The sequence below is a fragment of the Petaurus breviceps genome, unplaced genomic scaffold (genome assembly GCF_028583685.1).
Source record: "Petaurus breviceps papuanus isolate PSGF00001 unplaced genomic scaffold, PetGlider_PUasm1.0 207, whole genome shotgun sequence".
NCBI lineage: Eukaryota > Metazoa > Chordata > Mammalia > Diprotodontia > Petauridae > Petaurus > Petaurus breviceps.
Window position 1 is genome coordinate 31,455,398 of NW_027185850.1, and position 14,627 is coordinate 31,470,024.

At 57.8% G+C, this 14,627-nt stretch overlaps 1 protein-coding gene across 3 annotated transcripts in view; it reads right to left on the bottom strand.

The window, feature by feature from the left end:
• The window catches only part of LOC138165067 (receptor-type tyrosine-protein phosphatase F), a 95,648-nt gene that overhangs the window by 50,521 nt on the left and 30,500 nt on the right, over window positions 1-14,627 (bottom strand). For all 3 annotated transcript variants that reach the window (XM_069093186.1, XM_069093188.1, XM_069093185.1), the window contains exons 6-7: window positions 9,573-9,761; window positions 106-216 (exon numbers count right to left, since the gene is read on the bottom strand). In XM_069093186.1, the coding sequence (XP_068949287.1) occupies window positions 106-216; window positions 9,573-9,761 (300 nt within the window). The remainder of the gene's footprint in view (window positions 1-105; window positions 217-9,572; window positions 9,762-14,627) is intronic.

The window sequence follows — 14,627 nt, forward strand, 5'->3', positions numbered from 1 at the left end:
GACCAAGAGGATAGTGGCCCAAGTCAGGGAGCATGGCTGCTTCAGAGGAGGAGAATCATGGCGGGCCGTCAGAGTCCTCTGCCTGGGCCTGCCTGGGCTCCTTACCTCGCACGTAGAGGTTCGCGGGGGCTGAATAGCGTGTGCCTGCAGAGTTGGTGGCCACACACTCGTACTTGCCCTGGTCCGACTCCTCGCTGTTTTCAATCTGCAGAGCTCCTGTGTGCAGAGAAGAGACAGAGCCAGGGCGTGAGAGTCACTTGGGGCAGGGATGGAAGCATCACAGGAGAGGCACAGGTGCGGCCCACTCCCGAGGTCACTGCACACCACCCATGAAGCCTCGGCCCAGGTGGCCCCTGGATCCCACCAGCTGCCCAACCTGGAGGGGAGGCAAACCAAGTGACCTTCAGGCCCCTCCGGCCCAGGCCCCGAGGCAGGCTCTTCTGAGATGGAGGTGGGAGCTATGGCTCCAGGGCAGGAAAGAGGGGTCACTGCCCTGCATCAGCAGGCTTCAAATCCTACCTCTGACCCTAACTTGTTGTGTGACCCTGGGCAGTCCCTTCCTCTCCCTGAGCCTCAGTTCCCACATTAGTAAAATGGGGGCAAGGATCTGGGTGCTATTGCTAAGGTCCAGCATGCAATCCTGATCCCGCTGGGAAGAGCGCAGGGATCAACAGGACCAACACTGTACCTTAAACCCCCAAGGAGAGAAAGGAAGCAGGCTGGGCCGAGGACCACCAGAGATGAGTGGCCCAGGACCCCCACTGCACCCCTGCCCCTTAGAGAGAGCATACCAGCTGGCCTAGCTAAGGACTCTAGGGAGAGGAGAGAGGCTGGGAACTGGAGGCCTGGAAGGGCCAGGCTCTGCTCACTCCTAGGCCCCTGCTCCTCCAACCCCCCTCCTCTTCGACCTCAGCAACAACTAATGGGCTTCGACCATGACCCCCTACATAATTCAGGAGACCAAATGGAGGCTGTAGCCTGAGTCTAGGTCTCCTGGGAAGGGCAAGGCAGGGCTAGGGAGGGGTAGAAATGGACTCGATCACTGCTCTCATGCAATAAAGATGACATGACGGTCTGGCTCTGGGGCTCTGCAGCTGGGGGGGAGGAGCCCACAGATGCCCAGGAAAAGAAAGAAGGCAGTTCCTGTCACCTCTACCCTCTGCCTCCAAAGCACAGGCCTTGACTGTTCCTTTCCCTCAAATCCCAGCCCCCAGAGGCAATGAGGAACTCCCCTAGCCGGAGACCTGCTGCTCACATTAGGGAGAGGAATGGGGCTTTAGAAATTGGTCAGGCCCAGCCAGCTCCTTTGGGATAAGCCCAAGTGCCAAAGAGCCAGAGGCAGGCCCAAGGCAGGCCAGCTGGTCTGAAGGATGAGGGGGAGGAGGCAGAAAAAAAGGATGAAGAAAGCAGAAACAGCCCAGAAGGGCAGGGGCAATGCCAGCACCTCCTGCTTCAACAAAGACGCGTCCATTGGAAGACCCCCAGCACTGGGGAGCTTACCCGCCCCCCACCCTGAGAATGACCGATGGGGAAGGTGTCATAGGTTACATCAAGCCTCAATCTGCCTACAGTAGCCCCCCACTATGGTGCCCTGCCTGGGAAGACATGCCTGTCTGTCTGCTTCCTATCTAAACTAATGCAGCTCCCCATTATGTAGTTTATATCCTGCAGAAGCCTCTTCAAAGTCCTCAGCACCCTCCATTGTGACAGCCTGGGACAAAGCCCAGTCCTCCTGCTTAGTTCTGGCTCTGTCTCCTCTGTGACTGGTTTCCTGCTGGAGGTCTTGGGGATGCCCAGGGGAGATTCCTGGTATGCAGATGTTGAGGCCACAGGGATTTCTGCTGGCTCAGGGCAGAGATTTCTCTCTTGTGATCCTCTAGGCCTGATAGGAGACCTGCTTCCTATATTTCAACCCCAACTGGGGTCCTCCTTGCTTTGGCTTCCCTTTAAAGTCCTTTGGATCTGGAACCCGTCCTGGTTTGTCAGTATCAGCTGTCCAGAAACCTCAGCCCTGCTTTGGCCCAGGTCACCTTGTCGACCCTGGGAATGCCTTCCTTTTTTCTTTAAAAAAAAAAAATTAATATTTTATTTCCCCCAAATTACACGCAAAAACAATTTTCAACATTCGCTTTTAAAACTGAGCGCCAAATTCTCTCCCTCCTTCCCCAACCCCTTCATTGAGAAGGCAATCTGATATAGGTTGTACATGTGTAGTCATGCAAAGCAGGTTTCCTTATTAGACATGCTGTAAAAGAAAACATAGACCTAATAAAAAAAAAACAACCAAAGTAAAAAAGAGTCTGCTTCAATTTGCATTCAGTCTGTGCCAGTTCTTTCTCTGGACATGGACAACACCTTTCACCACAAATTCTTCAGAACTGTCTTGGACCCTTGTATTGCTGAGAACAGCTAAGTTATTCACAGGAGATCATCATACAACATTTTCCTGGTTCTGTTCATTTCACTTTGCATCAGTGCATGTTAAGTCTTTTCAGGTTTTTCTGAGAGCACCCTGCCTGTCACTTCTTACAACACAAAAGCAGTCCATCATAATCATATATAACTTGTTCATCATTCTTGGGGATGCCTTCCTACACAATTGTCTTTCCTCATATGAACCCCTGGGTGCCAGGGAGGCAGAAACAGCTGGGGTGTTCATGTTCAACTCTGCTTTTAAGCCTCTGTCCAGGTGCTGGGTCTGTTCTTGCAGGGTCTGACCAGTGCTTTCTTCATCTTCATCCTCCAGGACTCAGCTTCCCTTGCTGCCTCCTGCCCCCATCCTGTGCCAGCATCTTCTCCACAGCTATTATTAGCTCTGCATTCATGAGGGGGCAGATGGAGAGGAGATGGGGACCCAGAGATGGCGTCCTCATCCACCTACTGAAGATGGTCAATCCAAATGAAAACAGGGTTGGGGGATGGGCTGCCACAGGGCAGACAGCCCTTCTGAGCATTCTATCCTGGCTCCCTCCCCACCAAAGCATGCTGGGAGTTGGTCTCCACTGGGACCTTCACTAAAAGACAGACTTGTTGGCGTATAGACTCCCCCATTCAACTGGAGGCTCGAGGGCAGGGATGGCGGTCTACCTTTCTTTGTGTCTTCAGCCTGTAGAACGATGCCTGACCAAATCCTTGCTGACTGATACAGAAGCCAGGAACAAGGAGGAAAGGCTGGACAGAATTCAGAACTTCCTCCCTGGGTGGGTCAGGTTGCCTCTGGAAGTGGTAAGTTGCCCATCTCTGGGTAGTTCCAAGCAAAGGCTGACTGGGTGTTGTCATGAGGATTCTTGTTCAGGTCTATGCTGGACCAGAAGTAGCTGATTCTGATTCAGCTCTACTGCCCCAGGCCATCTCCACCTCAAAGAGGAGGCTGGGGATGTAGAGTCCTAAAGGCTGACCTGCTGACTTTGCCTCTAGAGCTCCTAGGCCACCTCCCTGGTCCTGCTGCACTAAGGAGCTCTAAAGATGTGGCTGATCTGGATTGAAAGGGACTGCTTCTTTCCCTGGCTGGGCAAAGTTGTCAGTGTCCTCATAGTACACACAAGTGACAAGAATGTCCAGGGACTGCAGAGGGGAAGGAGAGCCCCGACCCTGATGGTGGTGGGGTGGGGAACCTGACTTCCCCAGAGAGCCCCCAAGCACAGCTCCCAAGCCTGCCTCCCCCAAATTTCCAGGAAGACATTGCCTCTGGGCAGCGTCCAAGGACTCAGGAGAGGGGGCACTCAAGGCACCAGGTGGCCCACAAGTGGTGGTGATGTCTTGTGTGAAGGCTGTGTTAGCTGGCTGGTCTGCCCTGTCCTCCCAGAGCTTCCCATTACAAGCGTTTAGACTCCAAGACACTACCCCAAAGCAGTGTGGTGCTGACCTGGGAATCAAAGAAGGCCTCCTGGCTCTGGAAGACAGACAGGAAACCAGCCAGGGATGGAGGGTACCCTAGGCACAGGTGCCAGACCAAAGGCAAACAGGAGAAGGCTGGGCACTTTACCCTTGGCATTAGGGAGCGACTGAAGACTTGTGAGCACAAGAGTGACACTGGAGCGGTGCCAGAGGACAGGAAGGATGGCCTGCCTGAAGTGGAGGGAACCGCTGCAGCTGTTCAGGTGGGGAACAGGAGGTGGATAGAAGATGACATTTGGAGGGGCTCAGTAACAGCCTGGGTATAAGGGGCCAGAGGAACCAGGAAAACCCTGAAAGTGGGCCATGTGGATGAGCAGAACAGGAAAAAGAACAGCTTGGGCTGGGGCACGCAGGAAGCAAGGTCCGAAGAGAGGTCAGGGCTGGACACCTAAACCAGGGGAGGCCTCCTCATAGGGGTGCCAAAGGAGGAAAGCAGAAGCCAGACTTTTGGGTGCCCTGACACCAGGGCTTGTGAGGAGGATGCAGAATCTGAGGAGCGGCCCAGACTCGGGGAAGTTCATGGCTAAGGAGGGCGTGTACCCAGGCGGAAGCAGCACTAACATCAACAACTGCACAGAGCAAGGCTGAGGTCTGACCTCAGGGACCCCAGGGAACCTAGTGGTTTCAGGGCGGGGGGGGGCATGGCCACCAGGGGGCGCCACAGAACACAGAGCAAAACTCCAGCTCAGATACTCCCTAGCTGTGTGACCCTCGGCAGGTCATGACACCTCAGTCTCCTCAACTGCAAAGCAGACATAACAACAGTGGCTGTCTCAGAGAGCTGTGGAGAGGAGCCGATGGGACCCTCTGTGTAAGGCGCTCAGCAGGTGTTACTGAATGCTTGCTCCTTCCTTACCTGTACACTCCCCTCTCCCCCTCCCCAGCCCACAGGGTGCTTCTCTGTGCTACAGCTTCTTCATCCAGGCTTCCCTGCACACAGCTGGGGCTGGGACCACTGGGATCTGGGGAGGGGGCAGGAGAAGAGGACCAGGCTGTTAGAGCTCATCAGCGTGGCCCCTGGCCCTCCGAAATGTCAGTGTCTGGGGGAGAAGGGCTGTGAGGACTCTGTGTTCACCTCCCCAGCCGCCTCCAGTCCTGGCCCAGATCCTCACACCAGGCCTCTGTCCCCCCCAACAATACCATAATGCCCTGTGGTCCTCGCTTTAGCCTGAGGGCCCTGGGCTCCTCCTGCCAGGCACCACAGCTGACTTACCGTACCAGCAGGCACTCTGGGGAGGCCTGGGCTCAGACCAGCACAGGCAAGGGCAAAGGGGCTGCCGAGGCTCTGGAACGGCCGGCACAGACATACCAACCCCTCCCTCCCTCCCCATGACATGGACAATGAGCTGTAGGACAGAAATGTGGTGTTCCAGGTGGGGAGTGGGATGGGGACAGCTGAGCTGGGATGAGAAGTATGGACACTCCACCTGGGGCTGATGGCTACTGCGGGCCGTGAGCCCAGCCCCACAGGATGCTGCTTGCTGAGAGGGGGTAGGTGGGCAGAGGCCTGGTACCAGGCAGGCTTTTAAGCCCAGGGTCAGCTGATAGGGGTGGGAGGCCTACATCTGGGGGACAGAGGGAAGGCCTTGAGACTGAGGAAGAGAAAAAAGCCAGCCGCAGGCTACATGGAAGGAAAGGCCAAACTGACCTCGTCCAGGCCAGAACTAGGGACAGTCATGGGGGCTCTGACAATTGCTCTCTTAACCATATGACCTTGGGCAGATCCTTTTTCCTTCTTGGCTTCCTCCTCTGTGTAATGGGGCAACACTACTATGTCAGGCGGCCTCCCCTGGGGGCTGAAGGACAGGCTAGCCTTGGGTTCTGCAGGTTAGAGCCTGTGAAGGTCCCTTCTGCAGTCCTGGCTGAAGCCTTGGCTCACTGAGCTGCCAGCCCAGTCCTCTGTCTCCTTCTCTGGCCTGGCTGGCCTAACCCAAACCCCCTGATCCCTTAGTTGTTCACACTTGCAGTGGAGAAGTCCACAGGAGATAAGAGGCAGGAAGAAGTTAACACAAATGGGTGAGTGGGTGTAGACCCGGGGCTGCAGCGGGCGCCGGGGATGGAGTGGACAGTAAATGGAGTGACACACAGGCGAGGCGGCGTGGCGTGGGGGCGTGGCATGGCGTGGCGTGGCACGGGGCCACAGTCCGCACTCTTACCTCTGATTGGCGAGCCCCCTGGCCAGGTTATGTGGATGCAAATAAGATCAGAGAGAAGTGTTAGTACAGAGAGGAACCAGGGTCCTGGAGGCAGAAGCAAGCCCTGGCGGCCACACAAAAGGCAGGGGGCACAGGAGACCCTTGGATGGGCCAACAAAGGGGTGCGGGAGGGGGGCCCCAGCCACGAGGTTCTGCACGCCCCTCTCCAGCCTTCCTCCCACCAGAACTGCCATGGCAGACAGAGAGAAGAGTGGGGAGAGACAGAAGGAGAAGGAGAAGTGAGAGAAAGGGGGAGGGGGGAGCAGGAGAGGAGAAACGGGCACAGCTCAGAGCCCCCAGGGGAGACTGGGGCGCGGTTCCCTACCCCAAGTTTGCTGGTTCCCTGCTCCCTAGAGGGGCATGTGTATGGGTGAGGATTAACGATGACTGACTGGCAGCACATATTGGTTTAAGTTCCTTTAAAGATCGATCTAAGAGTTTCCCATTTTTAATGAGCTATATAAAATACATCCAAAGGGGGGTGGGGGTAGGAATGGAGAAGGCTCTTCCACTCATGGCTCTGTGGTCCAGGGAAGGCCCCTGAACTTGCTGGGCTGACTCCCCCCTCCCACCAGCTCCCACACAGGGGTGGCTCGGGGTCACATCTCCTGCATGCAGTCCCTTCCTAGGATCCTAAGCAAGGTTCCAAACAGAGCCCCCACCTCCCAGCCCCAGGGCTACAACACAGGGATTGTGTGGAGGCGGCATCGTCAAGGGTAACCACCTGCTGCAGAAACTACAGACAAGATCCCACGGCACACGGAGGCACGGCCAGCAATGGGGGCTGACCTGACTTGGGGCCACCTGGCCTGCAATGGGGCAGAGACAGACAGCCTCCAAAGGAGATGCACGGGTGACAGAAGGGCCCAACCACTGTGGGGACAGTCTGAAGTGGCCTGTGCCATCCTGGGAGGTGGTGAGCTCCCTGTCACTGAAGGTCTCCCAACACAGGCTGGCTGGCAGGAAGGACTTCCCAACAGTCTGAGGTATCCTGTGGTGGCCTGGGCTGCCCTGGGAGGTGGTGAGCTCCCCGTCACTGAAGGTCTCCAAACACAGGCTGGCTGGTAGGAAGGACTTCCCAACAGTCTGAGGTATCTTGTGGTGGCCTGGGCTGCCCTGGGAGGTGGTGAGCTCCCCATCACTGAAGGTCTCCAAACACAGGCTGGCTGGACACTTGTGCACAGAGGCATATTTTTTCTGATTAGATGCTCAGGGGGCCCTTCCAGCACTGCAATTCTGGACATGTGCCAGAGGCAGCACAGCACAGTGAAGACCACCTTGCATTTGCAGTTAGAATGCTGCAGTTCAAATCTCAGTTGGACCATTGGATCCCAGTGTGACCCTGGGCAAGCTCCTTGTGCTCTCCAGGCATCGGTTCCTGTGAACAGTCACAGCTGCTTCTACTTTGCTTCCTGCAGTCAATGATCTCAGAGTGTGAGGGGGCAAGGGCCAGGTAGGACCCAAGACCCAGGGGCACAGGACTTGACTGGGGCCTTTTCATTCCTGCCTCCCCCTGACCCCCCACCCCTGCCTGGGATGGCTGTGCAAATCCCTGGCCTAGAAACTTGCTCTGGGCACTGAGAGGCTGGAGGGTGTGGCAAAGTGGAAAGAGCCAGGCAGCTGAAGTCAGAGGCCTGGTTTGAACCTGGGGTCTGCTGAAAACCGTGAGACTCGGCCTCTGTGTCTGAACCTGGGCTAGATGGCCCATCAGGGTCCTGACCTAGTTTTGGGGGCCCCTGCAGTTGTCCAGCTCCTTTTGGCTACTCCTAGACCAGGACAGCTGGGGAGACCACAGAGGACAGCCTAGATCCTGTGGCCAGCCGAGGCCCAGTGTAAAGGCCCTGGCTCACTGACTGCAGCCAGTCAGACCCCACTGGGAAGATCAGGGCAACCCTGAGTACCATGTTTTAGAGCAGACCCCTGAGGATGGGATGGAAGAAGAGCTGGGAGAGAGAAGGCTCAGGGGGCCAAGGCCAGCTGGGCCTGGGAGGGACAGCAGGAAGGCCTTCCTCCACAAGAGCCAGCCCAAGGTGGGAGGGGGCGTCCCAGGACACCACCTGTGGGGGCTGGGAGCAAGGTGGGAGCACAAACCCAAGCCAAGCATGGGCACCTCCCATCCACGGCCTTAATTAACTCTATTACAGCTGCCTCCATCTTGCTGAGTTTTAATTAAATTAAATGAGCGGATTCCTTCCCCGAGGCCCAGACAGAGGCTGGCACGTTGTCCCAGCTGGTCTCCTTCCTCCTCCAGCAGCCTCACGGGCTTGGTCTGCCTTCCTGGCCCACCAGGGAGAGAGGGAAAGCACATACCCCAGCTAGCCCCGTGTGCAGGGTGGGAGGACCAAGAGAGCCCCCCTCCCCAGCAAGTGGGGTCCACAAGGAGCTTCTGAAAGGCTGGAGAACAGCTGCCACTCCCTGACCCCTCCCAGAACGATGAGAATGTCCTCAGTGACAGGGAGGCCTGCTTCAAAGAGCCAGGGGCCAGAACCACTGTTCATGGGGCCCCCGCCCTCCACACAGGCACTGGAGACAACAGATATGGCCCTTAGGCTGAAGGCTTAGCAGTAAGGATGGTGGGGCCTTCTGAGGCCCCCTTCTCCAGGCTGGCTCCCAGGATCCACAGCCCTTTGTCTCTCCTCCTCTTGGACACCACAGTGGTAGCAGTGGCAGCCACTCACAGGCCAGGGGGAGTATGGGGGTAACGCTGGACATTTGTTCCCAGACTTCTGCTGCTCCTGCCTTGGTCTGGTCCAGATGCCTAGCCATCCAGAACAGCAGAGGGGGTTTCAATGGCTCTCCTGGCCCAAGTGGGGCATCCACTGGTTCTGGGGCCTTGCTACACCAGGCTCTGACTTGGCCACTGGGTGGATGGGAAGCTTTGACGCTGATCCATGCTTCCTCTGGCCCAACATAACCCTGTGGGGCTGTGAGGCAGGGATGAGGCAGGCCACCTCCTCCTTGCTTTATCCACGGACACCACGATATCACAAGGGAGCCCAAGGATGGAGCCTCTGGGCTCACAGTGGGAGAAAGGGGCATTGGGGTCCAGGATGGTGGGGGAAGGTCAGCACCCAACATGTGTTCTCATGAACAAAGATATGGTGAGGCCAGCTCTGTGCCCCCAGTCAGTGGATGCTGTGTGGTCCTGGCGTAGCTGTGGAGAGGCCTTTGGGGCCCACTCCAGCTTTGGGTTAGGATCAGGGTTGGGCCTGGGTGCCTTCCAAAAGATGGCCCAAGCACCTCACCTCCATCCTGGTGCACAGAGACACTCACTGGCCCCACTCAGCCTGTCACTGTCCTTTCTGGTGTGGGTGTCTACCCAGGAGTAAGGTGAGGGTGGTGGGGAGGCTGGCACCAGGAATGTGCTCAGGGAGGGGGCCCGGTACCTGGGATGCACACGCATGACCCCTGAGAGCTTGTGAGACAGACTGCCCAGGGCAGCCTTCAGGGGACCAGGGAGATGGCTCTGGGGACATGTACCTGAGCGGAGCTGCTTGATGCGGCCATTGCTAGCAGCTGGGTCCACGGGCAGGAAGTCCTTGAACCAGGAGATTTCAGGGTCAGGGTTGCCCCCAGCAGCACACAGCATGGTGGCTGTTCTGGCTTTCTCTACCACCTTTAGCTGGGGCCCCATGTCAATGGTGGGGAAGCCATGAGGCAGCTGATCCTCTGTGGAGACAAAGAGCAGAGGCATTCGTGAGCACCTGGGCCCGCCCTCATGGAGCTCAGTCTAAGGGATGTCTATGGGGGGAGGGGGAGGGAAGGCAGGGCTGAGAAAGCTGCCTCCAAAGGTGGGCTGGGGTTTCAGGGAAAGGAAGCTGACCAGAAATCTGACTAAACAGGACCCAGCGCCATGTTCCCTCCCCCTCTGACTCCTCCATCCAAAAGCCCACCTGGAGTCTCCTAGAGCTCCAGAGGGCAGGAGAAGGCCCAGGAGAGACCCATTCACGTGCTTCCATGGGCCTCAGGCTGCCTGGGTCTGCTTTTCCCATTTGGATACAGGAAAGCCTATCCTGCCTCTGTGGGCCCAGGGCAGGGGATATGGCTTCACCAGGTAGGAGAAGCCTCTGCTGGGTGTCCATGGGCTTGCCAGGCTAGCAGCCTACCAGCCCCACTCCCATCTCCGAGCCCTGGGTGCCCCCTTCTATCCCCCCACTGAAGAGAGAGCAGCCCCCCAAGTCGGTCCCAACCTCATATCACCCTGTCTCCCTTCACCTTCTCTGTTCCATCTGTTTCTTGGTTGTCTTCTGACCCACCCCCAATGTCCTCAGCCTAGCCCTCTGACTGATGAGGAGACTGAGGCCCCCTCCCCCCACCTCATCTCCTCTGCCAGCTCCAGGAGACCCGAACTCGCTCCACTGCAGCTCAGGCTGGGACCCCCCTCCCATCCCTTCACCTGCTCAACTCTTCCCTATGCTTTAAAGCCCAATTCAACACTGTCCCCTTCAGGGAGCCCTCCCCAGGGGGCTTTCCCCAGGTTCTCCTATCACACCATGGGCACCTAGGGAAGTCAGTTCTCTACAGTGTATCTCCTTTCCCCTCAAAGCCTGACACAGGACCCTGCATACACAGTAGGCACTGAGCAGACACAATGGTCAAGACCTGCTAAGAGCCCACACCAAGCCTCCTGGCTGCCCAGAGGATCCCTGGGCCAGGAATGGCCTGGGAGCCCCTGAGAAGTCCCACCCCTGTGCATGGAAAGTTTCCCTAGAGTCACATATCCCTGAGAACGGAAGACTTCCAGACTGACAGCATCAGCACTTATTAGAGCTGAGAACACAGATTCAGTGGGTCGATATTCCGATGGTGGCTGAACACCGGCATTGATGAAAGAGTTAGCACAACAGCAGCCAAGAACCCCCAGCCGCTTTGTCAAGAATTTAACTGGCAGCAGTTTGGCCAGACCTCCCCCCGCCAAATCCTGTCCTCACAGGGGCCCAGGCTGGGTTCCTCCAAAGCCCTCCAAGGCCCACTGGAGCCCCTGGGGGGCAGCCACAGCACAGGAAGCTATGGGGAAGTCCTTCTCAGTCGCCTCCTATGAACTGGAAACAATAACCCCCCTGCTGCCTCCTGTGTACTCTGAACATGGTCACCACTCACAGCCTGTGCCCACAAAGGGCCTTGGCATCAGGGAAGGGCAGACCCCTGGCACCTGGACCTAGCACACCTGGCCCATGTCGGTGTCAGGGAAGCTTAGCCTTCTAGCCCCTACATCTGCCGAAGGAGGCGAAAGCCCAAGGGCAGGGGCAGGAAATGGGGCTGAGTCCCTTTCCTAGCCCCCAGACCTCGTCCCTCACTTCTGCTGGGCTGGTCCTGGCCTCAATCCTTCAGAGCTGGGCATGCCCACCCTAAATCTACACTTATAGCCTGGCTGTGGCTGCCCTCAGCACCCTTCTACCTTTAGCTCCAATGTGGAAAGGAGGTGGTTCTGGGGGGAGGGAGGGCCCTTCCCCCCCCTTCAATCGGCAGGGGGTAAGAGTCACTTGCCAGGAATTGTGGGGGGGTCATGCTTTGGAGGTTGGGCTGGATGTTGGGAAGGGTGAGGGGCGCTCCCAGCTCAAAGACCCTGACTGGGCTCCTGGTGGCTTCTGAAGCGAGCACAGCTTTAGGGGGCTGCCAGCTGGTACTGCATAAAGCCCCTGGGCCTGGCTCCCCACAAAGCTGGCACCGTTCTGGCCCCTCCCAATGATTCCACTGCCAAGATCCTTCCAGAGCCGGCAAAAATGTCTCGCTTGGCTGAGTCATGGCCCCACCACCCCACCCTGACCGAGACATATGAGGAGGAAGGCCCACTTGCAGGCTTGAGGGAGATGGGGGTGCCAGGCCTTCCTGCCTTCCAGCCACTATCCTCTGGCCCTCCCTTGCCAACTAGGCCTGGGGTCATCTCATCTACCACCTTGGATTTACAGAGAAGTAAACTGAGACCTCGTGAAGAAAATGGCAATACCAGAATTTGAATCCAGACCTCTAGATGGTAACTCCAGAATTCCTTCTCCTGCACATCACTGACTTCAGGTCCCAAGCACTCTCTGGCTGGGGGTGCTGGTGCCAGGGTCTCAGACACCCACAAGAACTCTCTTCCACAGGGCACACCTCCAAGAGCTGGAGGCCTACAGAGTGCTGTGCTCACACCTGAGGCCCAGAAGGGGCAGTGACCTTAGTCAGCTGGAGTCACAGCCAGAACGCAAACCTGGGCCCTTGGACTCCAAGTCCAGACTTCCTTCTAGCACACCAGAGAGAATGTGTGGGTCGGAGGCCGTCCTTGCCTAACCCTGACCCTGAGCAGGGTCCCCTTCCCACTCTCAATGCCTTCCACACCCTGCTGGGACAGAAGGGTCACCTCAGGCAGGGGATGGCTGGAATGCCAGCCACGAAGGTAGCACCACTGCCCCTGAGATGCAGACCTGTGAGGCTGGGGGCACACAGCACACAGCTCCCCTGGGGGAACAATGAAGGGCTGGATGGGCATGGAAACATTTATTCACAAATTAAAAAAAAAAAAAGACGGGAACTAGTGATCTCCTGGTGCTTGGAGAGCTCCCAGCAGGATATGGTAGAGGGACGAAGTCAGAGTTGGGCTGGAGGGGGATGAGCAGTGAAGACTGGCCAGGGTCTCTCCCTCCTCGTCACCAGGCTGTGCTGTCTGTGCTGGGGCTGGAGGACTAGGCCCCAGGGGTTGGCAGTACCTGAAGGGGCACTGAGGCAGAGCTGGCACATAGGAGCCTTGGGGGCGACTCCCGCCAAAATGCCACCTCTCAACCTCTCCTGAGCCAGGCGACCCTTTGGACCCTGCTTATCCTGCACAGGGCTTGTTTGTACAGAGCCACTCCCACTAGACTGTGAGCTCCCTGAGGGCAGGGGGATGGTCCTTGTTCTTTCCTTGCATCTCTAGTGCTTAGCACAGAGCCTAGTACACAGTCGGTGCTTAATAGATGCTCACTGACTTGACTTAACTTGCCAAAAGTCTGGGCCCCGCTCCTGAGACAGCTTTAAATCACTAGCCAGGACAGGTGATGCTGCCTTCTCCCTGGTGGAGGGGATGGGCCAGACCTGGCCCAGGCCCCAAGAAAGGCCCCTCTCCTCTTGGAGCCACCCCCACACTGCTCTGTGCCCGAGCCTTGCCTCAGCACTGTGCCACTGCCCCCGAGACCCTGGCCCCACAGGAGCTCACAGGCCACCCGTCTGCCAGTGAGGTGGCCCGACGCCCAGTCTCAGATGACCTTGGGCAGGGCCCAGACCTCAGGTTCCATTCTCTACAACGAGGGGTCTGGACTGACAGGCCCCATGGTGCCTCTGACTCCATGGTCTAGCCTTGGCCCCTAGAGGCAGCCAGAGTCAAGGAGGGCCCAGAGGGTGGGCCAGGAGCTCAGGAGGGCTGTTCTGCCTGCAGGGTCCACTCAGAATCCCTGACGGCCTCTGTCTAGTATTATCTAGTTAGCCTGGGCTGGGCAGGGAAGCAAAGGGGAATGGAGTCCCTCATCTGGGGTAACTCTGCCCCAGGCTGAGCAGTCCACTCATTCCCAGGCCCGTGGGCAGGGGATGCCCATCCCCTCAGAGACACTCCACCCAGGCAGGAGGGGGCTGCCGCCCTCTCTGAAGCAGCCCAAGCCCCCAGGCCGTGGCTGTGGGGAGCTTCTCCTTCTCCTGCTCTCAGACCCTCTGCCTACACCTGCCTCACAGCACAGATGAAGCAGAAGGCTCCCAGCATTGTTCTGGTGGCCCCCTGAGGGCAGGGCCTATGTCCTATCTGTCTCTGCCCATGCCCAGAAGGGGTGGCCTGCACACGGTGGGCCTAGGGTGCTGGCTCAGTCACTTTCTAGCAGGATGAACTGGGCCTCAGTTTCCTCCTCTGTCCAAGGAGGGGGGTTGGTCAAGATGGTCTCTTTCTAACTCTCCAGTCATCTTCTCTAGCAGGAGCAGCTGGGGGAGGGGAGGAAGGGAGGAGGCCCCGCCCTGGCCATCCACTCAGAGCTCAGGCGGGCAGGCCCCGTTGTGCAGCAAAGAGCCTGCTCACCCGCTGCCCACGGGCTCTCCCAGCCTAATTAAGCTGCTGGAGTGCGGGCACCATGGCGACGGGAATCACACACACAGTGGTGGGTCCCTTCCTCCTCCTGCAGGAGATGGTGAGTGAGCTGCCAGGTTTAGGCAGCTCCCCTCCCTCTGTCCCACAGGCTGGCTCTGCCAGGACCCTCAGCTCTGGGGCGCCAGCCCTGCCTGAGTGGGAATCCTGAGGGTGTGTAGCCCACCAGGCCTGGGCTCCTTGGGGAGGGGCAGAGGCCTCTGGCCACACAGCTGGTAGAGGAGAGAATATGGACCCCGTGGAAGAGGAGAAGAATGAAGGGCAATTCCCATATCTGCATCTCTGAGGCTGCCAAACCCTGGGAGGCAGAAGTACAAGGGCCCTTTTTCAGACAGGGAAACTGAGGAGCAGTGACTTGGGAACATGTGATCTCAGCTCTAAACCTGGAAGGGGTCTCTTAGACCAGTGAGTCCGGATTCCTCACTTTACAGGGGAGGAAACTGAGGCCAGAGGCT